Source organism: Anser anser (assembly GCF_964211835.1).
Source record: "Anser anser genome assembly, chromosome: 18".
In the NCBI taxonomy this organism is placed as follows: Eukaryota; Metazoa; Chordata; class Aves; order Anseriformes; family Anatidae; genus Anser; species Anser anser.
The window spans coordinates 6875310-6902564 of record NC_139739.1 but is presented as its reverse complement, the minus strand read 5'-3'; the positions used below and the strand labels follow the sequence as shown (position 1 = coordinate 6902564).

At 40.0% G+C, this 27255-nt stretch overlaps 1 protein-coding gene across 12 annotated transcripts in view; it reads left to right on the top strand.

The window, feature by feature from the left end:
* GALNT9 (polypeptide N-acetylgalactosaminyltransferase 9) overlaps window positions 1-26963 on the top strand; it is a 301612-nt gene extending 274649 nt beyond the window's left edge. For 10 of the 12 annotated variants that reach the window (XM_083804016.1, XM_083804017.1, XM_083804018.1 and 7 more), the window contains 5 exons: window positions 9811-9996; window positions 13471-13608; window positions 16261-16356; window positions 23575-23742; window positions 24702-26963. In XM_083804016.1, the coding sequence (XP_083660142.1) occupies window positions 9811-9996; window positions 13471-13608; window positions 16261-16356; window positions 23575-23742; window positions 24702-24848 (735 nt within the window). In that variant the 3' untranslated portion in view covers window positions 24849-26963. Of the gene's footprint in view, window positions 1-2115; window positions 2135-9197; window positions 9674-9810; window positions 9997-13470; window positions 13609-16260; window positions 16357-23574; window positions 23743-24701 lie in introns of those variants that run through there. The other 2 variants (XM_083804013.1, XM_083804012.1) reach the window with 2 other exon arrangements.
* Window positions 26964-27255: the final 292 nt, after the last annotated feature.

Sequence of the window (27255 nt, the reverse complement as noted above, 5' to 3'; positions counted from 1 at the left end):
GGGACTGTTAACATCTCATGGAGGATTTTGAGGTGCCAACTTCATGCGTTTGCTAAGAAAAAAACCTTTAAAAATGAAAAAACTTGCCCTTGGATAGACTGTCCTTTCTCCCTGTTTCCATCCTTCATGCTGCCTGTACTGTCAGACATGAGTGTCATCTCTAAGTGATTATGCCAACGAGCCTGATGGCAGACAAGCAGTGCTTAGCCGTTCATAAGGCTGGCAGTAACGAGAGCGGTAGATGTCAGGATCCCCAGAAGCAGGATCTGCTTCCCAGCCATCTGAATCCTCAGAGATTGGGTTTGGGAATGGGGAGCAGGCTCCAGTGCCCAGCAATGAAGGCTGGTGTCTGTGTGAGCGCTCCTAGTATTTCTCTGAGTACAGACCTTGCTGCATTTTGCTGTCGTTTTGACCTTGTGCTCGATTCCTGCTATGCTTTACTTGGCTGTGAAACCTTCTCAGCAGCTCCTCTGGAAACGGTCTTATCGTAGCAGGTGTTCTTGTCCAGTATCACTGCGGTTATGGATGAATTTTTCTGGCTGAAAACAAGAATTGCAGAACCACTTTTGGTTAGGGTAGTAGTTTAGTCTTTGCCATCCCAGGTAATGCATATTGGTAATCTGTATCTAGAGCACAAACCTACGCAATGTTGTGTTTTCAGCTAGCCTGTGCGGTGTCATTCTGTTCTCGTTTCTCTGAAGGCTTTGGGCAATTTCCATCCCCCCTCACCAAGACAGTTGAGAGAGTCTGCAGTTTTACACAGAAGAGAATTCTGCTTCACGCATAAAAGCATCAGCTTCTTTCCTAGGCATGCCTGTGTCAAAGGTGCACTATCCTTTGCAAAATGTGCAAAATACGGGTTTATGAAAATTGGATTATTGCTTGAGGTATATGGGACACTTTTAATATTTGAAATCGTCTTCTCCCTCCTGTAGCAGACAGTCTATTAATTTATCAGACTTAGTCCTTTACACACACAACTTATATTTGCAGCAAGATAGCAGTTGCTGAGTGTGAGTTTCTCTAGACCGTGTTTCAATTTCGTCATTCTCATTTATTTTTTTCCTACAAGAGGGTAAACAGGAGGGTTTTAACTTTTCACTATTGTCACATCTGAGATCTTAGCTGACTTCTGTGTAACCTCTAAGAAATATGTAAAGGACAACCTCTAGATTTGCTACTGAACAGCCACCAGAGAACTTTTAGAAATGTGCATGAGTTGAGTGTCTCATTGCAGGATCATTATGGTCCTATTGCCTTTTTTCTTAAAAAGCGATTTATCTATAAATATTAGAAAGCACCAAGGGAACAAAACTAAGAGGTCAAACCTCAATCAATTCTAACAGATTTTAAGGGTTAGTTGAGTAGCTGTGAAGTGAATTTTTTACTGTCCTATAAAGAAAAAGTTCCATTTTGAATCTGCCATGAAACCTCACAGTACATAACTTTGCAAGAGCTTCTGACAGCGTGTCCTTGAAATTTATCATAAGTTCCACAAAAAGCAGCCAGCTTCCACGTGTTCATCACTGTGGCAATTGAAATAATAATAATGAGATAATACTAGTGCGAGACGCATTAGTCATGACTGCATCCACTGTATTCTCCAGATCTGTGCTTCTTTCTTTAAGTTTATGCTGCGGAAGCTGCATGAGCCTGGAAGAAAACATGCGAAGATCCCCACGTGGAATTCAGCCCTCCCAGATCAGCAGTCTGCAAATGCTGCTGTGTGTTCCCAGCTTCACAAGGCAGCAAGAGCAGTGGGCCTAGGTATTTACACATCTATGTGATAAGACTGTTCTCGTTACAGAAATAGCTTTTATGCATGAGATTTTTGTCTCACTCCTCCCTGTATATCTGCTGTTAGCAGGTTATCTATAAACAGCTGCTAGGAGGAGCTGAAATCATGAAGTCCAGGATTGCAGCAGAGAAAGACACGATCAGTCAGTCAAGCAAGGACCCATCTGGGTCCTTTAATCTGCAGGCGTTGGTCAGATGCTTATCCTGTAATCTTTAACAAAACGTATGATCTGTGAATCTTGAGATGTGATTTCTTCCTTTTTCAGTTATTTCTTCGGCTGCCAAAGTCTCTCTGATGTAGGCTGTGTTGTCCCAGCATGGAAAGACGTTTTGCTTTGTAAGTGCACTATTAAATAGCACAGATGATTTTGAGATCCAAGAGATGGGACTTTTTAAAACCATACTTGTGGCTGCCTATAAAGGTGATCATAAATATGCTGTCAATGAACAACATGAGACCACGTGATTAATTTTTCCATATGATGTGTGTGATTATGACAGCTCCCTGGTTTCAAATAGCTTCCAACATGAACTGAAAAACAGAGAGAGAGCACTTTATCTAGCACATCTGATTAAATATGACACTCTAGTCAGCACTAAGAATACATGGAAGAAAGAATATCCATAAAACCCCATTAGAAAAAAAAAATAAAATGTCAGGCTATAAATTACTCTGAAATATCAATTTTCAGCAAGCTACGTAAATTGTAAGTATCAGAGGTGCAAGATCCATAAACGTGCTATATTCATGCTAATTTTCTGCTTCTAGAGTGGGCATTAGAAGAATTGCCACATCCATTAAGGACTGGAGGATAAGTAGAGGGCTCCGGTGCACTGGGTGGTAAAAGACCTCATTGGCGTGTTTCAAATTTTATTCAAAGGATACTTTCTGATTTAGACCTTTTTGGTCCATGGCTGACTAGAGAGAGGCCAAAGAAATAACATTATCTTCCTAAGCATGTTTTTAATGTTAAGAGTTATGTTTCTGTTTGACTTCATCAGAGTAGGCATTTTCCTGGAACTTTGTGTACACATGGACTTGACTTTACACAGTGACGTTAAAGGAGCTGAGAAGGGCCCAGCGGTACCAGTTGTTGTGAATTTACCACCTGGCTTGTGCATCCTCCTGCCCTTCAGGCATTGCATCTTTTGCCAGAAAATACTTATTATTTTTTTTCACCCTGAGGAGCCACAACGTGAGCACTCTGTCAGATCTCCTCGTTTGGTGGTCTGTCGTGATGCAAAGCATCTTCATCTCCAGGCCGTTTGTACCCTGAAAAGGGCTGTGAGCCCACTGGCATCCTTCATATTTAATGGGCAGATCTGGGGGGCATTTCCAGCTGGTAAATTAAAACAGAAATACTCCAGTGGAAAAGGCTTTGTTTAGACCAAGTTTCTAAAGCAGATCAAATACTTTTTTTTTTTTTTAATGTTGTTGAAAGATTGGGTTTTGCTATTTTTGCAATGAAGGTGTGGGTGTCTTGGTTTAAGGTCCAAACTGTAAGGTCAGCTTAATGTTTATATTTAAAAAATAAAAATTAAAAAAAGAAAGCTTTTAACACTGAACATCTCAAAAACATCACTGGTTCAATTTAAGCAGAACATTTTGGGGATAATTGGGGGCGGGGGGTTAGGGGTGACAAAGTGCCTGTGTTTCAACTGGTGAAAATATTTAAGATTTATGTTATTCTTGACGATTTAGGTCAGCAAAACTTCTGAAACATTTGAAAATTCTTTCATGATTCTTTCATGATAGGAAAATCCTTTCCAGTCCAGCCACAGGTGTGTGGGGGTAGTCTGGAAGACATCCATCTTTGATAGGCTTTGCTTTGAAAAATGAAGAAAACCTGAGATCTCTGACTTCTAAGAATTCCCATGCTGGTATATCGTAAACTAGGGATATCTGCGCTGCTTTAAAAACTCCTTCCATCTCATCTGTTGGCTTCATGCAGAAAAGAAGGTCTGAAATCTGAAAGGTTATTTCTCTGTAGCGGTGCTCAGGTGGAGTTCAGAACTGTTTTTATAAAATATCAGGGTCCAGTTGCAGCATAAGAGTCCCCTTTTAGGATGTGCTGAACATCCACCTCTGAAGCGCTGCCCCTGGCAGAAACCTTTGTAGAAACTCCAGGTGATGATGCTCTGCTGGGCAAATAGGAGACGATGGGACCTGCCGCCACGTGCACGTTGTGCAGCTGATTCTCGCCGTTTTCTCACTGCTGGAAGATGTAGGCAGTGATTATTCTTTTCAGCAAAGGGCTGCTGAAGGTGCCGCAGGTTTTTGGAAATGAATAAAACACCAAGCTGCTGCGACACTATTGCTAGTTGTATGGTACCGATCCCCTCTGGTGCTGCCTCCAGAGTGTGTGCTAACAATGAAAAATGCGCTTGAAGCCTCGGATTATTCCAAATCTCATTAACTGCTTGATTTTAGGGAAAGTTCCTAGAGATCACGGTCTGTCTTTCCAATCCAAGTTTTCTAAGTTCAAAGAGTTAACTGTGTCCTCATCTGTGCCCTCACACCAATCCAACCTTATTTTTTACCTTTTAATTTTGAGAACATTTGTGCTAAATTAAATAGCCTCGTGCAGCGGGCTTAGTGGAGTGAAATAACATCATACGTAACCTTGTGTAGCTATATGCTTTTTTGAAAGAAGCAATGAATAACCTCTACCATTAATTGCTTGTAGACTGCACTTATCTTGTCTCCTAAAAGCACGCACAGGAATGGCCAGAGAATATTGGAATTTCATTGCCGTTTTTGGAAGTAATGAGTCAGTTGGTAAACACGCATTTTCACAAAAAAAAAAATATATATATATACATATATATATGAAGGTAACATGGGGTTCTTTTCAGTTTGCAAGGGACTGACTCCAAGGAGAGTTAGAGCCCTCCCTGTAATCACAGTGAGGGCCTTGCAGACGGCCCAGCCGAGTGCTGAACCCCGTGGTGGTGGTGAGCTCTGACACCCCCCGGGCAGACGTGGCACCAGTGCAGATGTCTGACCTGCAGGGCTGCCGGCCGTGCCGGCACTGTGCTCTCTGCGTTTTGCCGTGACAGGAACTCATTGTCCCAGCAGTCCTCCAGCTCTACATCCTGCTTCAACGGTGACCAGGCTTCCAGGCTTTTTTGGGTTTTGTTTTGTTCGTTTTTTTTGAGAAACTGTTTTGTGATTGAAAGGGCCAATCGTTTTGAAGGAATTTTACATTGCACTTTCTCACCTCCTACTCTCATTCCTAAAATGCCTGGTTTTCACCAAAAGTGTTTTTCTTATCTTTTTCCTGTTTTTTCTTTTTTCTTTCCTCTTTGCCCTTCCTTTTTTCAGATGTCGTTAACTTTTTTTTTTTTAATATTTTGGATGAAGTTATTTCAAGACCTTTTCTGAATTTTTAGGAAACTGATTTATTTTTTTTAAATCTTGCAAAAAGTTATACTTTGGACCTTCATCAGGAAGTAAAAATGGGAAAATCTACTTTCTGAGAAAGTTTCTCCTTGTTTGGCAACAATTCAGACATAGGGATCTATTAGCCTTTTAAAACCATGTACCTGACCTTCATTTGCAGAACACATAGCTTTAGGTCATGGTAAACAAGTCACGGTCTCATCTTGCTTTTTCTTTGACAAATAGAATACAATTTCTGACTATTTTATTTTATAATATACAATATAGGTACAGTATGATGCTTATATTGTAGGACAGCCATATCTCAGGTGCACAGGAATAGCTAATAATTAGCACAAACCACAAACATTATCATTCCACGTGTAATTCATCCCTGATGTGGGTACTTATTCTTCTTAATACTTAATATGTCTGTTTATAGAAAAGTTGATTGAGATAATTAGCAGTAAAAATGCTAAGGTAACACAGCTATGGTAACATTTATATTGCTATCAATTTTGTTTATAGCAGCCTAAAGAGCAATGCTGAAATTAACTACAATTAGCAAATAAATTGAGTGTCTCTTGGAATTACTTGATCATGTCTTAAAATGTTGCAGAGTGCGATGCTCGTGGAGGAAAAGCCAAATCCCTGGGCTGCTGCAGCTGCACTGAGCAGAGAAGCACACGAAGTAGAAGCCTGTTTGCTTCTCTGCTCTTGCTGTCATCAGCTGGAGCTGTTGCCCTGTTCCCGGGGCATCTTCTGAGCCTGTATCTACCTTACCTTCAGTGCAGCCTCTGCTGTTTGCCTAGAATAAAGGTTTGAGTGCAATGCCAGAAACAAAGCTTACTGTTAGGGATTTGCCTCTCCTTAGGGATCAAAGGGCTGAGTTTGCCGTTCAGTGATGTTGCACCCCTGTAGGAAGAGGCTCAGAGGGACCGTTCAACTCCCACATTCTCAGTAAATGAACCTTCAAACACACTATTAATGTTGGCAAGTCAGTATTAGAGTTAGGGAGTGCTCTTACCACAGAAGATAGCCAAAGATATGGAAGTTTGTCTCCTCTGATTGCCTGAAATGTGTTTCGGGGGATTCGGGCATCATTTTATGCTCACAGGTAAAAATAAATTCCCTTTGCTGCTTTACCTGGCTCTCACCACCAGTCGGGTAGGAGGAGTGAAGCTCTCATATGTAATCATCTCTCCCATAGATGGTTTTGTTTCAAAAATGCTTCATATCAAAAGGTAGCAAGAAAAGCTCAGGCCTGCATTATTGATGCCAGAGGCATCAGGCTTGGGCTTCTTGGCAGCTGCGAAGATGAGATCCTGATCATCTGTAAGCTGAGCATTTCGCTGAGGATTAGTGGTTACCTCAGGTGTGGGTTTGAAGCATCTGCAGGTTTGCTTCACACAGTAAAGCACTTTAAGAACTCTGTTTGATAAATGTTATATAAATGCATGTCATTATTCTTTTGACATAATTTCCCAATTAGATGTGGAGAGAAATGGGTTAATACTGTTAAAAATGGGTTATTCAATACAGTTTGGGGAACGAAAAGAGCAGGAGAATCAACCAGTTTCAGGGGCAGCTGCCGACTCACCTCTCTCTCATCTGTTTCACGCAGTAAAACCTTCCCCATCCTTTCATCTTTCATCATATTTCAAAGACTTCTTGTAGTCAGAGCAGACAGGCAATGGCTTTCTGAATCATGCATATCTTTCAATTCCATAACCAGCAGGGTAGCGCTCCCCATCCTCTTGATTAAGATACAAGACCTGAGCCTTCATCTAAATCTTATGTGACTACTGTAAACTACCGGGATCTTGGCCGGTTTTGGGTGCACGTACTTGGTTGTACTACTGAAACTCTTTTATTTTGTGTGAGATGAATCATTGGGATGGAAAGGGAGAGGAGAAAAGCTTTGCTCTTTACTTAACAGTGCACTGAAATGGGTGAGGGGACAGAGTCACGTCCGTGCCCCACTGAACAGCAGCCAACCTCATGGAGTGAAACAGGAGACTTCTTTGGCTGGAAAAGAAATGACCCGTAGTCAAGCAGCTGTGGTGTTCATCTGGAATACAGATAAATGGTGGCACAACGATGTCCGCCTGGTGCTACACAGGTATCTAACAGCCCCCTCGCCCTGTGTGCTTTATCTCCAGTTCTCTTTCTCTGGCATTGGACATCACATCCTTACCAGGGAAACGCCTCCCACTTGTGCTAAAAGAGAAATTGGGCGTCCCCAGAAAAAAGCAGTTATCCAGCGTGAATGAGCATTGTCACAGGAGGCAGAGTTTCCTTGAACATTTCCTAGCTGTCTCCTTTGATAGAGGCTGTTTCCTTCCTTTCCTCTCTTCAACGTATTTTCTCTTTAAAGAGCAAAATGGGGCTGGGAGGTACAGGGAAGAGGTGGCTGAATGTAAATGTAAGCAACCCAGCCAGCCGCAGATGGGGTGGTCACACCACAGTGCAAATTCACACTGCTTGCTGAGCACAACAGATCCTTGCTGACAGTGGGAGTATTATCTGGCCTGAGGCTGCTGCTTTTTTTTTTTCTCCTCCCTGTTTTCTTCAAAGCCAGGTGTCTGAGTTCCCTGTGGATTTCATCTGGGGAGAATTAATCACTGGTAAATAACTATTTGTGTTGAATTTACAGATGAGCTAAACTGTTTCCTTTAATGTTGCAGTTTAGTACCTTTTCCTTTTCAGGTTTGCATGAGCACCAGCATTTGAAGGTAATAAATCTGTTGCTCAGATAATGTATTTGCCCTTGGTACCAAAATACATAAATAAAAATTACAAGGTCATTAACCATATCAAGAGAAAGAAAAATGTGCTGTGCATTAAATAGCTGACTGCTAGGATGGGTTGGGCAAAAGCAGTATACTGAAGTGTACTGCTCATCTACCCTTCTGATCATGAAAATAAATTAATTCCTTTCTTTTTCTTAGCACTTCCCCTTGGCACTGGAAACCCTCAGCATATGCTAGTCCAAATTTATGAGCAGTGTGTTTTTCGGAGTATTTCATTTATCAAATGCAAATTCCTGTGGCCAGTGATTTACTACAGGACTGTTCAGAAAGCAGCAAATAAGTGTTATCTAACAACGTATCTAAAAAAAAAAACACACACACACAAACTGTAGGAGATGATTTTATCTGCCACTTCCTAAGCAATTTATCTTTGTCCCTGAGAAGGCAGATTAGCTGCAGGACTGCCCCAGGTTTTTGTTCTGGAGCACATTTGGTCTGGAAATGAGCTCTTATGCTGAGTAAAAGGCAGCCTTGGAAAACAGGGGATCATTTCTTATATTTTAATATCTTTTATTTATTTCAGCTAGACAATAGTACTAGGTGCAGACCTGAGGGCATTGAACCACAAACGTCACTGAGCATGTGTGACTCCAAACCTCACTGATTCTTAGAGACAGCTCCTCTGTGTTTCCCACCATGGTGGTCAGACGGTAAATAATCAACAGGAAAAAATTACCCCGTGTTTGTACAGCAGTGTCCAGAAAGACTGGGTGGTACAGTCTCCACTTAGCCACTTTTATCTGTCCTCTTCAACCCGGGGGTAGCTGCACCAGGGAGGTTTTTCCCTGCCTGGGAAGGAGACCGAGAAGCCAGCTTGGCTATTGCATGCTCCTCTTCAAAGCTGAGAGCCAGGCACCACAAAGCACAGGGTAGGCAATATGTTTGCTGTCCTCACGTCCACTGCCAAGTGTGGCAGTGACCTCTGTGGCTAAATAGACACGTTTTGGTTAATGGTTTTACCAGAACATCCTGTGCTGATGCTCATGTCATATTCTTGGGTAAAATTTCCATGGGATGTCCTGTGCTAACGTGGTAAGTCAGAGAGTGTTTCCTACTGAGGAAGGCAGGGCCAAGTGTGTGTGTGAAGGAGAACTGCTGTGCTGAAAAGCAGTGAAGCCTGCAGGGGCTAGATTAGAATAATAATAATAATTATAACCATCTCACAATCCAAGTCGGTTTCTATAATGAGGACGTAAGTGTGTTTCCATGCTTTTATCTGTTGGTGTTGTGCACGTAGGTAGTGTTTCCTTCTCCTTCCTAAAGTCAATGTTCAAATCCTGTCATAAAAGGCTGTGGGGTGGAATAGGTCACCTAAGATGCTAATGTATGCTAAGTATGTATCATTAGATTTTTATGGTAGTCACATTTAAGCGATTGAAAGTTTCTTAGTTAATTTGGAGAGCTAATAAAGTAACCCTCATGCAGTAGCAAACACAGCCAGGTGATACAACGGATTTTTGTTGAAATTTCACTAACGAGAGCTAGGTTAAATTAGTCTGTATGGCACAGGTTGCCACCTTGCAATTTGTCTTCTTCCTAATGGTTCCAAAAACAGTGATGTCATGGGGAAGGGCTTGGATATTTATGACACCTAAATCTTTGTACCTAACACAGCCAGCAGCATTCACCTTGTACTCATTTTCATCAATTCAGGGAAGGAGGGGTTTCACCCTCACAGCAGGTAAGTCAGGCAGTCGTTACTCAGTAGTACCCATCTCCAACTAGGGAACACTGTATGTACATCATCTTAAAAGAAGCAGTCACATCACCTTAAAAAGAAAACAAATCATTCAGTTGTCTTTCCCCAAACTCTCCCAGGTCTGGCAATGCGGAGGAAGCATGGAGGTGTTACCCTGTTCTCGTGTGGCGCACATCGAACGCACAAAGAAACCCTACAACAACGACATCGATTACTATGCAAAGCGCAACGCCCTGCGGGCTGCTGAGGTCTGGATGGATGACTTCAAGTCTCACGTTTACATGGCATGGAACATCCCCATGGCAGTAAGTAAAGGCCACACTGTCTCCTGAACAAAGGCAGAAGTACGGATATTTGTTCCTACTTAGCTCTTAGAGGTGAAGGATATTACTGCAATCGTATACAGCAGGCAAAGCACTGGAGGAAGAGTTCTTCTGAGCTGGTGAATGCTCAGTACAGAGCTCTGTCATAAACTTGCCTCCTCGGTGTAAGTTTTGTTGTACGCTCAGGAGCAGTGACACAGACTTATAATTTAACTGGAGCACGATGTTTCAGGTTTATGCACTTCCTCAGAAGAAGTCATTAATTTAGGATGCCATTAAACTTGGAGGTGTTCATATGCTACAGTGGTGAGGACTGGAGAAATGTCCATAAATAAATATCATGATTCATCATGAGGCTCAGTGAGCCTCACCAGCATAAAAAACAAAGTATGTGATAAAAGAATCACACATTAACTAGCTTTATTGTCTACTGGCTGAGAGTTGCAATGTGGATGCATCCTGCTTCTTACTGTGCATGTGAATTGTAGATCGCGTGTGGAGACCTCTAGTAATCTATGTAATATAAATATTAGATAAACTATAGGTTCAATTTATTACTTGATTCTGTAAGTATATCACATGCTACATCTCCACTGAGCATAATTCTTCAAGAGAAGAGATGTATGTTACATCACAGTCAGGTGGAAGCTGACTGCTGTTGTATCCTTCAGTGGTATTTGTATCCAAATTATTCATGTGGAGGGGCACAGGGAGAGCAGCTGAGGGGAAGCATACTCAGTTCTGTGAGTAGTGATAACTAAAGTTAACCCTTATATGAGAGATTTGTCCAAAGATGATTGGTTTGAAGTAAATGGAAACAGGCAATGCTCCTACCTGAGCAGGAAAGTATGCCAGTCCAGCTGTGTCTTGGTGAACATTTCACGGTTATGACCCAGAGTCCACCAAAGTCGTGGGAGTCTTGGCAAAGACTTCACCAGATTTAGTTTTGTCCTAAATACCTACTTGTGCTCTGATACCTAGGTAATATATCAAATCCAATTTTTATTAATTTCTGTTGTGTTTTTGAAAACATACATATCTAAAGGAGCAATTTTTCACTTTTTCTGTACATGATGCCTGAATATGTCAGATACTCAGAGATTTGAGTTTTACTTACTGTTGTTCAGTATTGGGCATTCTGTGTTGTGCTGAAAGTTAGGTCTCTGAAGGTGTGTTTTGGTTGCTACTTCTGGCATGACAGGTAATTGCAGAGAATTATTTTCCCTTAACAAGGCAATACTGCCTAACTTCCTTCCCACACAAGACTTCCATGATCGTAGAAGGAAGACAAAGCAGTGTTCATTTAAGCTTTTAGGGACATTTTGGCCCTGTCTGCACCCATTTGAACAAACAGTAAGTTTCCAACAGGAAGATGAAAAAGAAGTAATCTTGGTAAATGTGTTTAGTTGATGCTTTCTGCAAACAAATTCTGAGAATAGAAAAGACATTTAAATAAGCATTTACACCAAAACATGGTTTCCTTTAATCTCTCTGAGATTTCTTATTGATGCAGTTTTCTGCACTGAGCAATACAACAGTGCTTTAAAAAAAATAGGCACATCTACATTAAATGGCATAAAATCAGCAGAAATATTGAACATTAAAATTTACTTTCCATAAAATAAATTGATTGATAAAATGTACAACATAAAAATAACCCCATTAGCTCTGAAGAAAAGGAAGCTAGCATGTTAGTGTTAATAGTTATTCTATTGTAGTATTCAGTCTAGATGATTCACGTACTTTACTGGTCTAAGCTATAAGAAAAACCTTCTACAAGAGAACTAGAAACCTTACTGCCTGGTTAAGAAGAATGTCCCTGCATACTAAATCCTGTGGGCATCTCATTTCTGAACCATCACACAGTAACCCAGACTTGATGACTTCAGGTAGTACAGAAGTAAGCACAGCATTTTCATAGCTGCTCAATTTGCTGCTCTTGTGATCTGTAGAAATAGCCCAGTAAAAAAGGTGTTGTATTCCCTCATTGTGGAACAGGGATGAAGGGAGGCGAGTAAAATACATGTGTTGCAGCATACCAAAACCCATCCAAATTAACCATTTCATAACTCACACTATCGCTTCCACATTTGGCTCCTTTCTAAGTTACTGAGAATCTGTGCATAACATGTATCCTGATTTGTAGATGATCATTGGACATATCTTCAAAGTTGTGTTCCCACACCCCCTCTTCATCAACAGGTCAGCATAGCTTTCCTGTAGTTTACCCAATATTTGGTATACCCCTGCTTATGATCTATTCCTCGGCAATTTTTATGATAAAGAAATCATATATTGAATGATTTCTTGTACTGAGTGCTTCTGAGAATTGCTGTCCTTCCATGTAGCCCAAAGTAGGATGTAAATTAACATTCATTTGAATGGATGCTACATAGAGAGCTCATGACAAAGTACGCATCAGCAAGCAGCAGTGAGCATAGCAATCTCTTTATGTGGCAAATGGAAGAACCTGTTCAGTATTACACTTGTTTTCTCTCCTGAAAACAAGGCATCTGTTGGGGATTCTAATAAACCCCAAGCTAAGATTTCCTGCTGCCTTGTAACCCTGCATTAGACATAATTTGTAAAACACACATTTCCTACAGAAAGATTTCTGTATGAGGCACTTAAGATAGATCCATGCAAAACTCCCCAGTTTCAGTCCATTTGACTCTTATAGTGCTGGAAAAAAATAATTAGATGAGGTAACTTGCTGTCTTGACGTTGAACTATGATGATTTATGCTGGCTTACATCTAGACAATAACTGACCTGGCCTTTCTGAAATGGCTGGTTTTGATCATGTTGATTTGATTCTTCCAGCCTATGTTTTTCCTGGAACTTTTTATTCAAACATGAATTAAATTCTGAAATAGAATTGCAAAGAAGGTTTTGAGTTTAACTGCATTTTATAGCTTAAGTCTGCAAATGAGCACCGGTTCCTATAAAAACTGAATGGTGGTCTGTGCAAATGCTTAATGGAGCTTAATGACTTTTTGAGCAACTCTGCTTCAAAGTTTTAACAGGTCTGTTCTGATCTCATTTACATTAGTGAATAGCCAAGGCGGTTACTAGAGTAAACCATGATCAAGCTGCTGTATCTTAGATCAGAATTAGAGCCAAAATCCTGATGAATCTGGAAGTAAAGGAGTACAGGTTTGATTGCAAACACTTAGAATTGCTGTATGCTAACAACATTCATATTGCTTTTTTTAGTTTGATGTATATTTTGTTTTGGATTTTTTTTTGCTTGTTTGTTATCCTTTTTCCACTGACTTTCATTAATATTTATCGTCTACTCTCAGCAGCAGCTGTTTGATGAGCTGCTACTTACAAAAGAGCAAGTACAGAGGGAAATACAGTTTGGTATACAATTGAACTCCAATTTGGTTTCAGTAAAGAAAACAACTGTAAAATCAATGTGGTGACATTTCTTTATTCTTTTTCCACTTTGTAGAACCCAGGAGTTGATTTTGGAGATGTTTCTGAAAGAATAGCTCTACGACAGAGACTGCAGTGCCGGAGTTTTAAGTGGTACTTGGAGAACGTCTATCCTGAAATGAGGGTTTATAATAATACAGTCACTTATGGAGAGGTACTGTATGTCTTTGAAAATACATCATGGCTGCATTACAAAAATTCTTTCATCTTAGTGGTGGGTATCAGGATGTACAGAGCAATTTCAAGTCAGCATGGTAGTAGCAACACAAATGCTCTCACCTACTTTTAATCAACGCTGTGAAGTGTGGCTTTGAGAAGCATTGTCCCTCTCATTGGGGTGTATCAGATGAAATCATTCTCACTGACAATATGTGCAACCTCCTTGGCTTTCATTTTAAAATAGAGAAGCTCTGAGAAGATGAAGTTGAGGTCATTTTTTCCCAAATAGGATGCCACAGACATTAACAAAACATCAGCAGTCAAGAGAGCTGAAATAATTAGTGCTGATAAGAACAGTTGAATTTACTGAATTATTTTTAGGTAAAGAAACCCATTTTGGGTTTTGCCAAACTTACTTGAAGGATTTTATTCACTTCATTAATTCATTTCTGCAAATCCTCCTTGTTGGGGATAAAAAAAAAAAAAAAAGTCCTTGTTCAGATGTTGAGGTTACCATTTGGCAAGTCTTTATCATAAAAAGGCATTAGAGAAAAACAATTCTGCTGCTTTGTGCTCAGAATCTGTATTTTCATTTCCACCTGTGCATCAGTAATAAGTAAGACCCTAGAACACCTACTCTGAGATAGCTGAATGGACAGGTTAGTTAACCCAATAAAATGATGAATCCAAATGTGTCAGAAATGTGTAGACATTTTGGTTCATCTCAACATTCTGGATCATTTCTTTCTCTTCTGTTAAACAATCAAAACTCCCGTGTATGCTTGATCCCAGTCCTTAAAGAAGTCATATTTGCTTTCTGTATTTTTTAGGTCTATAATAGCCTGTAAGACGAGGATTGCTATAGGTTACATCTCTGAACTGGGGCAAAGTTTTAGGACCTCTCCTGTTGCATAACGTTTTTAAGATTCTGTTTTAATTGTCTGCCTGAACTACAATTAAATCCAAACATAATAAATTTTCACACAAGACAACTAAATGGACATTCCTCCTTTCTGTTCTAGTTGATTGACTTCATATAAAAATAAGTCAGGCACTTCAGATATTGATATAAAGTGCAAGTTTTATTGCATCCTAATATAACTATCCCTGGCAGTAACCAAGGAAAGACATTTAGTAAATTCAACAGGGGCTATTAGTAACTGTCAGCTCTGAAAATGCTGTTAACTGAGAAGCACATTGGCAGTACTGCCAATGTTGTGTCAATTATACCAGACGGTTAGAAAGCTGGGCTCTAAAAAGAAGTTTGTTTCTGTTGAGTGGTTGCATAACAAAGTTCTTGAGTCAAACAGGAAGTTCAGCGATGCAGGTATGTAATTCATTAAAATGTATAATAAAATGGAGCCATACAAGCTTTTTATCTAGTATAAACTGGCATACTTTCCTTCCTGTCTTACTTGGCCATAATGGAAAAAAAAAGCAGACGCTTCATCCTAAATTATATCAAGCTTGTTATTAAATATTTTCTCTTATGGCTATTTTTCCGGAGGAAAAGGTTTCTGAATTTTAAAGAGTTTAAGGAAAATAGATGCATTGAGTAGACATGAAACAGAATGAAACAATAGTAAAAATATATTTCCTGGTGACTCAATTCACATTTTAAAAGCTGTCATAAAGCTGTCTTCATGTTCTTTAGCCTCTATAGTACCTGAGTCATAAAATAAACCTCCTGAAATTTAACTGCTAGTGAACCCCCTTATCCCATCAGATTGCCTGTTATGTTCATACGCTATAATATAAAGGATTATTTACTGATTTTTCTGACACTTCATGCAGCAACTATTTCTGTGTTATGACGGTGGCCAAATTGCTCACAGTCTAAACTAAAACTGACCTGTTGACTGTTCCAAAATGTGCATCTAAATAACTTCTTGTTTAAGAGACCTGTAAAATTTTTGTGTCCAAAATGTGTGTAATACTTCTAGCCTGAAGAGGAAGAGAGGCTTGTAATTTCATGAGAGCTCCAACATAGTTTTATAGACTTGTCTTCTTGTCTGGGAAGATGCATGAATTTGTGACTTGGTTGGTTCGCTGAACCCAATCCGTAAATATACTGAACGCACTCCAGTGCTGCTTATGCTTGCTGTATCCTTTCACAGTAATGTACGTAATTTCTGTACGTGACAAGGTACTATAGTCTCAATTCAAATAAAATTGTTTCATGTTTTTTTGTTTTTATATACAAAATACAAGCAAGTAAAAGTGTGCAACAGCCAACACAGTCCTGGGTAGTTCCTGTGCTGTTTGGTGAAGTCACGTTTCCAGCATATAGCGTCAAAATTTATTTCTACGCTAGGGTAATTTGGAGCAAAATTTGGCCTGTGTTTCTTAGTGTGAATTTTATGGGGTCTTGACCCTTGAGTGATTGATGAAAATAAAACTCTGACCCAAGTTAATAATTTTATAAAGACAGCAGGTCAACCAAATAATCTGTCTTTTCTGGGAGCAACTGCACTATTGGAGTCCTGACATATACGGAGAATAAGAACATGTTTCTCAGAGAAAATGAGAATGATTTTATCTGTTACTTGTGTCAGCAGTTGTACTGCAACTAAGTGATGGCTAGATTGGACTTGCAGCTTACAGAATAATATCTAATACAACTGTTTTCCTTCTGATTTGGTTATAGGTGCGTAACAGCAAAGCTAGTGGCTACTGCTTAGATCAGGGAGCTGAAGAGGATGACAAAGCAATCCTTTATCCATGCCACGGAATGTCCTCTCAGGTAAACAATTAAAGCCCTGTAATTAATGGGAAACCTGTAACTTCAAGAAAATTTCAGTTTGGCAGTATACCTCTGTGTTGCAAAGAAAAATATTTGGCCTTACTGTAGTGTTTTTAGGTTCCCTTTCCCGGGTAGTTCAACATGGGAAGCTATACATTAAAGATGCTAATAAAGAAAACAGAAGAATCATGATAATTTGTTTTAGTAATGAGGAGATCCACTGACAATTAACAAATTCAGACAGTCTGAGCGAGCACCCCTTCTCATTATGACTTGACTTATTCTAGGAATAGTACCTCTTTATATTCACTGTTGATTGGTCCAGTAGGTTCCTGACAGAAGTTCTTTAGCAAGATGCTGACACGTTTCCCTGACTAGGCAGAAAGTTAAGCACATATTTAACATCAACTTTGAAGGGAACTGAGAATATGTTTTTAAGTCAATATTTCTCTTAAATGGAACACTTCCTTTTTTGTCAGTCGCTGGACATATTATTTTCTTACAGATGTCTGGTGATTGCAAAAGGACATCTCTTCTTTCCATGCTTTATAGTGATGTTATTTTTTTTTCTTTTTTTTCCAATACTAGTGGGATATTATTTAGATCTAGGACTTGAGCTTCTTCTGAAATGTAATTCTGGTTTCATTTGAAGTACCATCTGAATCAAAGCTACATTAATGAACGTTCTCATGCATAAATAAACTCTGACCTTATCACAGATTTAACAATTATCTGAAGTTCACCCATACGTATATTGGTTTGGAGTCCTAGCTCATACATCACCATGGAGGCATAACAGGAGTTGTGAAATATAAATATTACCTATTGTCCTTAATTGCAAGCTGGTGAAGAGTCAAACCTCATTAGAGCAAAATGGTTAGACAGTAATTCCTACTGACAAAATGTCCACCCTTAGCAGAATCATTATGGGACACTTGCCTGATGCTTTCATAGCAAAGACAGAAAGAACAGCCTATGAGTAAGGTAACAAAATTGTGTTGCTTAATTAGATGTAAATGAGTTTTCCAAGAAGACTCTAGTTAGAGATGTCAAAGCACTCAGAGAGCTCAGTCTCTTGCTCCATTCTAATTCTGACCAGAAGGCTGCAAATTTAAGTCTTTCTCAAAAGTCCCTTTGCAACATCTAATCATCTATTATCCTGCTAGCATTGAGAGGAATAATGAAATAGATTATTCTGACTAATTCATTTTGCAACTTAAGTGCTTAACCTGCTAGTTTACCTCCATGTCTCCTGTTTTATAGAATATGTTTTGACTTCCAGAAGAAGAAAGTAGATGAGGGCATAAAAGGTACTGTGAATTTATTTGAAAGGACGTATGATGTGTTCAGCTTCTCCTGACTCATTCTTAAAATCTGGGGGCCTAAAGTAGCTCACCTCTCAGAAAACATCTAGCGTTGACCAACTTCTTTCATCCCTTTCCAGATGGCTTTCAGCTCGCTTCAGGAAAAGCTTAATGAACAGATTATTTTCCTTTCAGTAAGAAGCAATTACATTGCCTAGTAAATGATGCCTTTGGAATTTGGGACCCCTAGAGTAGACACTAGGCAGCTCTCCTCGGGTTTAAATAACAATACACAAGGTATGTGTATTTTGGAGTGTGTTCTCCAAAAATTTTGAAGTCGGGTAGCGACCAATTAAATCTCTTCTGGCTCGCTTCTGCTATTGGTCTCCGGTATCAATCTCCTATCAATTTGAAATTTCCAAAAGAACCTGAATGCTGTTTTTAGGCTTGAAATTACAGCCATGAGCTAGAGCCCTCCTGTACTTGCATCTTATAAAAGCACAGAAAGTCACTCTTCCCAAATCCTTCAAGGTATTCCCTGCATGTAAGAATTATAAAAGTATGGGGAAGGCAAGAAGTTATTCTACCAAATCATCCTGCAGCACTTTCAATTTCCTTTTTTTTTTAATAAAATTAAAAACAAAGTTTTCACTCTGTAAGAAACACCAGGCAGAAGGCAAAGGTGATGTTAGATAAAACAGTTGAGTATTTCACAGACAAGTATAGGTTGGAGTCACTCAGATGCAGCCAAGTTAATTAATGATTACACAGCTGGAAAAGTTCTATCATCTCACCACAATTTACAAAATTAATTCAGTACAAAAACCACAGCTGCACAAACCCTAATCAAGGATATTCAAGCATATAGCATGAAAGGTGTTGACAGCAAGCTTTTTAATATATTAAATAAACATTTTTTAAGCCCCTTTCATAATCAGCCTGGGTGAGCATAGTTGTCTGTTATGTTTAACTTTCAATTTCAGACATTTTTCATCACAAGTATAGGGCATACGAGACCCCTGCTGCATTGAGATTTGGGTTAGTTGTACGTGCCTAGAGAATATAAATGAATAGAAATGTGGCACTCGTTTTCACCAGTTTAAGTGCTTGATGTGTTCTACTGGTTTGAAAACTGCCCACTATTCACATACAGTCTTGTTTTTAATACTCTTCAATTCTGACAAGCAAATAAGCAGGGATTTTAGTATGCCCATGAAACCAACAGAAGTCAGTCAAGTGTATAGAAAAAGCTGGGTTAGGCATAAGATTACTGTTCATTCTGTGATATGATGCTCTTTTCTTCTGCTTCTTACCCTTCCGTTTTCCTTGCATACTGCACAACTCTGAATGGTGTTGTCCTGCAATATGAGTGAAAAAGAAAACCATTCCAGTTACTGCTCCATGAACAAAATGCCCTTCTCTATGTATATTCCTGAGATCAAGTTTTTACCGCCATAAATCACATCTTTTCAACTGAAATCAGCTTTTAAATTACTTTACTCAGACTGGAATAACTCCTTTATGGATATCGTTGAATGTGCTTAGCCTGAGTTTACATCAGTTTAGCTTCTTGAATTTGATTCGTGTTAAATTGGCGTAAGCCAAGTTAGGAATATCCAAACAAGGTTTTTCATCCGTCTCAGTTTATTTCAAAACTCACTTTACAGAGAAGTAGTGTCAGTTTTATATGTGTTCATGGGATCTGAAATTTGAGTCAAATCCCTTTTGGGGAAAAAAGCATTTGCAAATGCTGCTGGGAGGGCAATGGGAAACACCATCCATAGCCAGGGAAATATTCAGGAAAAAAAAGGAGTATGTTGGGAGTCTTGAAGCACCTTGTTTCTGCATGTGGCTTGGATATACAATCATCTGTAATAGCCATTGGGTCTATAGCTCTGTACAATACCCTTTTATTTTAAAAACAGCTTAAAGAAATTTAAAAAAAAGAGCAACCCCCAAAGTTGGAATCTGTTGTTCTGGAAGCTTCTTATGCTGGTTATAGCACACACGCAGGGTTTTGAACCATCTGAGAGTAGTTATACAGCCTCGGTGGAAGTATTCACCGTCTCAGAGTCTGCCTTGAACGCTCTGATGTGGAGCTGATTATACGGTAGGTGAAAGAAGAGAACTTTACAAAATGGCAGCCGGGGACGGAAGGGCCGGTGAGCGGCCTCCTTCTCCGCCCTCCTCTCCTCCCTCTCACACCCAGAGAAAGCGGAGGCACGGCAGCCCTGGGAGCGAGAACTCCCCCGGCGCCGAGATCAAGCAGAAAGAAGGGAGATCTCCATGTTCGGCTTCCCGGAGCTCGCAGCTACACAAACAGATGGAATAAAAGGACATGAAAGGCCTCGCTGAAGCTGTTGCCTGAGGGCAGGTATTTAACGCGTTAGTCGGTAGAGCTGCGGTTTTCCAGAGTTGCAGGCTGGAGAGCACGTCCGATCGCTTACAGCAGGGTGGATGAGACGGAAATTTCTTCACTTACAGGGAGCAGTGGATGACATTCCCTAACAAACCTGTGTGTTTGGTAGCTGTTTTCCTTGTGATCTGCTTGTCTTGTGCTGACAAGTGTTCTGGACGTTTAGGATAGTTCAGACTCCGATATAGCTCACTCTTTCAATTTGTGTCATCCTCCAGCTCACCTTAACCTGCAGGGCTGAAAGATTGTTCAAAGATTTCCTTTTGCTTGAAGAACAGAAGTGAGAGAGAGGGGTTAAGTTCAACGTGGAAAGCTACTGCATCCATCTGTGCATTTCCTACAAAGTTACCTGTTGATTTGTACTTTTTTTTCACTTGACTGGAAATCAGCAGGGATGAATTCTTTGAAGTCAGATCTTTCAATTAAAAATTGACATTTACCTATCAGATTGATGCTCCTGGAGGATCACCTTCCGTAGGCATCACTGCTTACTGGTTTTTAATCGGATATGCTGGCTTTGGTAAACAAGTTTTGACACCTCTTCCGTTCTGTTCAGATTTCAGAAAATTGAAAGAAAAAATATCCCACAGGGATAGAATCAGGATTAGAACTTGGAGTATTTAACACAGCACTTGGTTTCAGTGTCATCTTTGTGGATCCTTCAGTTCTTCTGAGGTAAAAGAGAAAAAGGAAGCTAAGATCCATCCTCACGTGAGGCATAAAAAAGCATTTCTGTTCTGTAGCTTGCAACGTGTGGAAATGTAGAGGAATGTGTGGAAATGTAAGGCTCTCAGCTCATCAAGATTTGCACTCAATGATTTTTTTTTTTTTAAATGGGATTGGATATCCCTTAATAAAGGAGACTTTGCCATTTTGTCTTGGCAGACTAGCAATGGATTGGGCATGATGCATCATGCCCACAGCTCTAATGCAAATGCAGAGGTTGTTATTTCTTTTTCAATATGGTAGTGGCTCTTGAGATTGAATTTAAACACAGCAGGTGTAATTTTCACTATTTCATTGACTCCGTATCCCAGTTCCTGTTTTCCAGACTACAGTAATAAGCGACTTACTTTAATGCTTATTTTATTTGCACAGTTTATATTGTCTCTATGAAGTGATGATATCAAGTCTTTGGAGGGTGGCATTATTAATCATATAATAGTATTTTGAACCTTAATTTCAGGTCTGATTTTGCAGAAACACACCCTAAAACTTTACTACGTAATGTGGTTTGAAATGAGATAATGGTTTGCATGGGGTTTTTTAGAATTTTATTTTATTTTAGGATGATGGTAAGTTTTTACGACTGTTGGAACTCTCAGAAGAAAGTACAGATTCAGGAAAACTAAGTCCATGATAGCCTGTTTGTTTTATCATTGTACAGATATCAGTTTCCTGCACAAAGCCATCTTTTATTCTGCTGAGCTGTCACACAACTGCCACTTTCTTAGAAGTGGAAGACACGCTAGTTTCTGCTTTGACAGGCTTCTTTATAACACTGCCTTTCCCAAGCGTGTGGCTACTGTGATGCGGAGCACATCCAGTTCTGGCTGCTGAGATTCTAAGGACAAAGAATGTTTTACACCACTTTAATATCTGTATAGAAAATGTTGCTTGTTCTAAACCAGAGAAGGAAAACCGATCTGACAGAGCAGGTAGCTTGTTATAAATGGTGGTTCTGATTATCTAGATGAGGCAAAGCCAACGAGGTTGCTAGCAGGTATTTTTAGACCTGGAGATGTATAATAAAGATGGCAAGATGAACACATTTCCTAGCGAGTGTAATTTTCAGCCATGCCTGCAGTTCATTTGAACTCTGCTGAGTACTCAGTGGATATTAGAAGCGTGATGTACACAGGCAGGTTTTACTTAAAAGCAAGTCCATTTGTCAGAGCCAGCAGTCCATTTGTATTTCGAATCACTTTGCTTGCTTGAGCTTCTTTTACATGTCCCCAGTATCCTTATGGAGAAAGGAGAAGAAAAAGGAAGTATTAGAGAGTATAGACAGTGCCTCAACTAATGACATTGTGCATGCCAAGATTCCTCCTGTGGTTATCCCTCTGCTTTCTCTGATGCAGGCTCTGTCCTAACTCTGCACCTCCCAGGGCTGCTCTGAACACAAGCAGCAGGTGGGGAAAATGAACACGTACTCGGTATGTGTCAAAGGGCAGCTGGTCTGGGACTGAGTAGACAGTGCTCTTCTTACAGCCAGAAAGACATGATTATTCACAGCATGGTTCTTGTGAGGTCAATAAGGATGGGTGTAGAAAGCTAGGTTCTAATTCAAGGGTTTTTGATTGACTCTTTATGATATCTCATGCACTGGTCAGCGGCGTCTTTTAAATGGCAGGCATTTCTGACCTGCCTTCCCTTTCTCATTAAGTAATTCCAGCCATGTAAGAGCCGTAAGAGAAGATGGACAGTGAATTTCCTGGGTGATAATTGCATTTCTTCAGTGGCTCGGATCTTCACCCTGCAGCACCCTGCCTCACACCACACCAGCCATGTAGCTGACTCTGTTTTGCAGTCTTTTGGGTGCTGCACTTGACTAGTTCTAGGGTAAGAAGAGCAAAACACCATGCTGGTGGAACGACTCTGGATTTAAACACAGAAGCAAGAAGTAGCTACCTCAGACTGATTGGAGGGGCATTCTACTGCAATATGCCTGCACTAAACAGAGCCCTTCTGAATGCTTCTTAGGGGGGCAGTTATCCATAGATAAGGAAAACGAGGAGAAATGTTGCATTTCTGGTGCTGTGAATGACTTGAGGCAGGTGAAATGATCGCTTAAAATGGAAGAAAGGTAACAATTACGCTCCCTTTGTAAAAATTAACACCACCAATTGTGTTGTACATGTTAAACTAATAATGCCTGCTAAAACTTTTTTATTAAAAAATAAATAAATGCTCCAAAATAATAAATGGCTGTCACCTGAAGCATATATCCAGCCAGTAGCATATATCACCTCACTAAATTTCAGAACAGTTAAGGCTCACGCAAAACTGAAATATCAGAATATGATTCTTTATTATGTAGGCCTGAAGGATATTTCAGCAAATTTATTTCCCTCATTATTTCTTTTTTTTCCCCTTGTATTTTTGGATACTGGATTTTTTCAGTAACATTTATTTACAAAACCTAATTAGGGCTGTTGCTATCAATAGCCTCTATCAGAGCTCTTAAGACCAACCCGCACGGCAAATTGACATTGTGTCCTTGCTGCATCAATTCCTGCTGAGTGGGTATGATCTGCATATTGATTACTTCTTTTTCTTGATTGCCCTTCTGCCCGAAATATTGGGTGGGGAGCATGAGTGTGAAAGCAGGGAATACTGCGTCCTACTACAGGTTTTCCCGAAAAGGTCCCATGGGTGCCAGGACAGCCACCTGGCAGCAGGACAGCGGTGCTCGGGCAGGAGGTGGCAGCGGGCTCTGCGTCCCCGAGCCGGGGCGTGGGGCCGGGATGAATGCCTCTCCTCCTTTCTCTTCCCCAGCTGGTCCGCTACAGCTCGGAAGGCGTCCTGCAGCTGGGGCCGCTGGGCTCCACGGCCTTTCTGCCTGACTCCAAATGCCTCGTCGACGACGGGAAGGGCAGGACGCCGACCCTGAAGAAGTGCGAAGACGTCCTGAGGCCAGCACAGAGGTTCTGGGATTTCACGCAGGTACAGAAGAGCTTGGGGAGCCATGCAGAGAGGAGCTGGGGAGAAATAGTGGCTTGGAGGATGCTGAATGAAGAACAAGGAGGTTTTTAGAGGGATGTTCTAGGATTCCCCCTCACACACTTTTTCTAAGAATTCTCTGATTTGCTTCCTAGGAATCCCCACTTACGACTTCTAGAAATAGTCTGATATGCTTTGCAGGCATTCCTCCTACCGTGTGTTTTCCACAAGTTTTCTTATATTATCTCTAGATAGTTTGGGGTGTGCTTTATAGGAATATCCCCTTATCCTTTTTATTAATCCTCCCCTTTACTCTTTCAGGAACACACATATACACCCTTTGCGATCTGTAAGAATTTCTTGTTACGCTGTTGAGGAATTTTCTGATGTGTTTTGTAGGACTCCCTCACCCCCCACATCTTTATTTTTTCTAGGAAATTTCAGTTATGCTTTTTAGGAGTCCCCAGGATGCTCCCTTGGAATACTCTAGATTTCTCCAGTAATTTTGAAGAACATGCTTTTTGTCTTTCAGTTTTTGTCTAGGAGTTCTTAGTTCTAGAACTTTTCTAGGATTTTTCTAGCATCTTTCCAGGAATTTTGAGCTCTATAGCTTTCAATTAATTTGTAACACTTTCAAAGGAAATCCAGGATTTCCTATATTTCAGGGTCTGCAGGCATTCTCTTATGCTTTTTAGAGATTTTCTAGTGATTTTTTGGAAATTTTCTAGGAATTCCTAAATCTAGAATTTTCAATGAATTTTTTTTTAGCACTTTGAATTATTTAGTTCTTCTTAGGCATTTCTGTTGCTTTCAAGAGACTTTTATCATTTGCTATGTGAAGAATTTTCCAGGCATTTTATAGTGCTGTCTATGAATTTACAGATCTAGCACTTTTTTTTCTCCTAGTCTCTGTTTTGTTGTGCTTTTATTCCTTCTTCTAACCCTTCTTTTCTTTCTTTCAGAATGGTCCAATCATCAGCAGAGACACTGGCCGTTGTCTAGAAGTGGAAATGTCAAAGGATGCAAATTTTGGGCTCAGATTAGTTGTGCAAAGGTGCTCGGGGCAAAAATGGATGATTAGAAACTGGATAAAACACGGCCGACATTGACTGCCGGGGCTGAGAAGCTGCCTCTCCTGCCGTTGCCCATTGCTCAGTGTGCCATATCTTACAAGGCATTTGTCTTAAAGCAAAACAGTTTGAACAGGACTTGGATCTAGGGAGTCCCCCATAGTTGGGCATTCAAAGGAAGGGGAAAAAAAATAAGAAAAAATAAATAAAAGCAAACGCATACATGCCCTATTTGACTATTCCTTGCTCCGGTAGGTGACCTGGGAAGCTTAAAAAGAGTTTTCTATTGATTTGGAAATCTTTGGAAGAACAGAAAACCACGGAAAAGTGTTTTCCTTAAGCTCTCCTAGGAGAATTATTAGCCAGATGTTTCTATGAGTTGAAAGGAGAGATCCCAATACTGCCTCAAAAAGACAGTTCTCCGATGGGTAGCTTTTTAGCTTTAAGTTATTGACTGGTGCACAACTCCTATGGTGAATAATCATGTGCCTTTTTTATTGTACTTCGTATAAAAGGGAACTGGAAAAAATCCTACCTTTTCAGCATGTCTGGTTCATTGTACTAAAAAGACGACCTGTAAATAACACTGGAAAACATAATATAATATATGATACATTTCAAGGTTGATTGTTTAGGAGTTTCTATTTCTAGAAGGAGACTGTTCTGCATATGTTTACAGGTGGTTCTCAACCTTTGAGCTGCTAAAACAGCATTTTAGAGACCTCTTCGATAGACACAGGTAAATGTTGAATAAGTAAAATAACCACATGCTCCATTATATTGCCACATTTTACATTTCTTGGCTGTAAAGGCATCACAATATAGCACTTGCGTATTTAACTTTTGAGGCAGCAAATGTCCAAGTAGATTGATGGATTTCTAGGGGCCTTTGTTGGCCCAAAAGCCCCGAATGTAAGTGCAGGGCTCCCGTCCTGCAGTGCTGTGCCTGCAGGTGCACTTTGTCTTGCTCCAGCAACTGTCTGGGAGCTGGGGGTGGAGGGTGCTGGATGCTCGTTACTTCTGAAAATAAGGCGACTTAGGTGCCAGCTGTGGAACTTAGCAACTTGAAGCTTCCATTTTGTAACCTATCCTGTGAAAATGTCAAATGTGAGCAAACACGCTTTGTGAGCACCATCTAGACAAATTTCCTGAACAAACCAATGAAGTATTTTCAGTATTTGAAAAATAAAACCCTAGGGCTGTGAGAAGAAATTAGAGCAAGAGAGAACTAGGCAGCATATATAAGTAATGTTATTCTGAAATATAGATACTTTACTGTAGTCAACCTGGTGACAGCACCCTTGTGAACCCAAATTTAATAACGTTTCCAGTGGTTCATGCAGTGGCTGTGCACAGGTAGCAGGACAATGGCAAAGCCTTATCCAAAAGGCCGTCAAAGTTGATGACCAGTGTCAAGGTCAGCAATCTTTGGGTGGGGGTCCATGGCAAACAGCTTTTCATTGCAGAAAATTCAGTCATACTGAAGGAGAGACAGGGACAGTACCTCGTACTGTTTAATATTTTATAGTACTTTTTAAAAGGTTTGGCTTTGTTTTACTGAGCCAGAAAAAAATAGGTAATTGCAGACGCTACAGTACCATGAATCTTAGTGATCTGTTTCTTGAAGAGCTTTTGCCATTCCTATTTCAAGGCATGCTGAACAGAATAAAATGGAAACAAAGATAATTTTTGGGTTGTCCCTGGAATTGTGCCCATTTTCAGTGCCCAGGACAAAGCATTTTAATGTGGCCATGGTGGAACTGAGGGTCGGTCCTGGCACGCTTCGAGCCAGAGGTTGTGCACTGCAAAAATCTTGCAAGAACCAGGCTTTCAGTATAAGAAGGAAAGCAGATCTCTGTGGTAGTTAAATGGCTCTGAGATTTACAGAATAATGTACAATAATTCAAATAACCCTTAAAGGTGAGGTTGGTTTTCTCTGTGATTGTCAGGTTTTTTTTAAGACTTACTGGAACAATTTCTTATATTTAAGAAATAGAGCTGTTGGGTTCTTTTTACTTTGGTCTTTATCTGTCTGAACCACTGCTTTGACCGTGGAATTAACATGGTAAATCTGCATGTGAGAGGGTCTTAAATATTCTCTCATAAAAGGACTAATAATAAAAAAAGCCTTGACTATTATCTGTTTTAACCAAAGTCTACGGGTCTCTTTTCATTACTTTATCCTTAGAATAATCTGAAGTCCTGCTTAATGTTGTTTGAAATTTTTAGTCGTTTCCCACAGTGCAGCAGTCCAGATAATCTGAAAAGTATTTAATATAATGTAATATGCCTTGTAGAGGAAATTCTGATGAGAACAGGGTTTTCAGTGGATATTTTGTTTAAGAGTTTATAGAATTAAATACTAGGTCCTAGGACAGAACAGTAGAAGGCAAGAAGAGTATCAGGTCTTGTACACTGCTGTCATAGGCAAACATGTCAGATCATA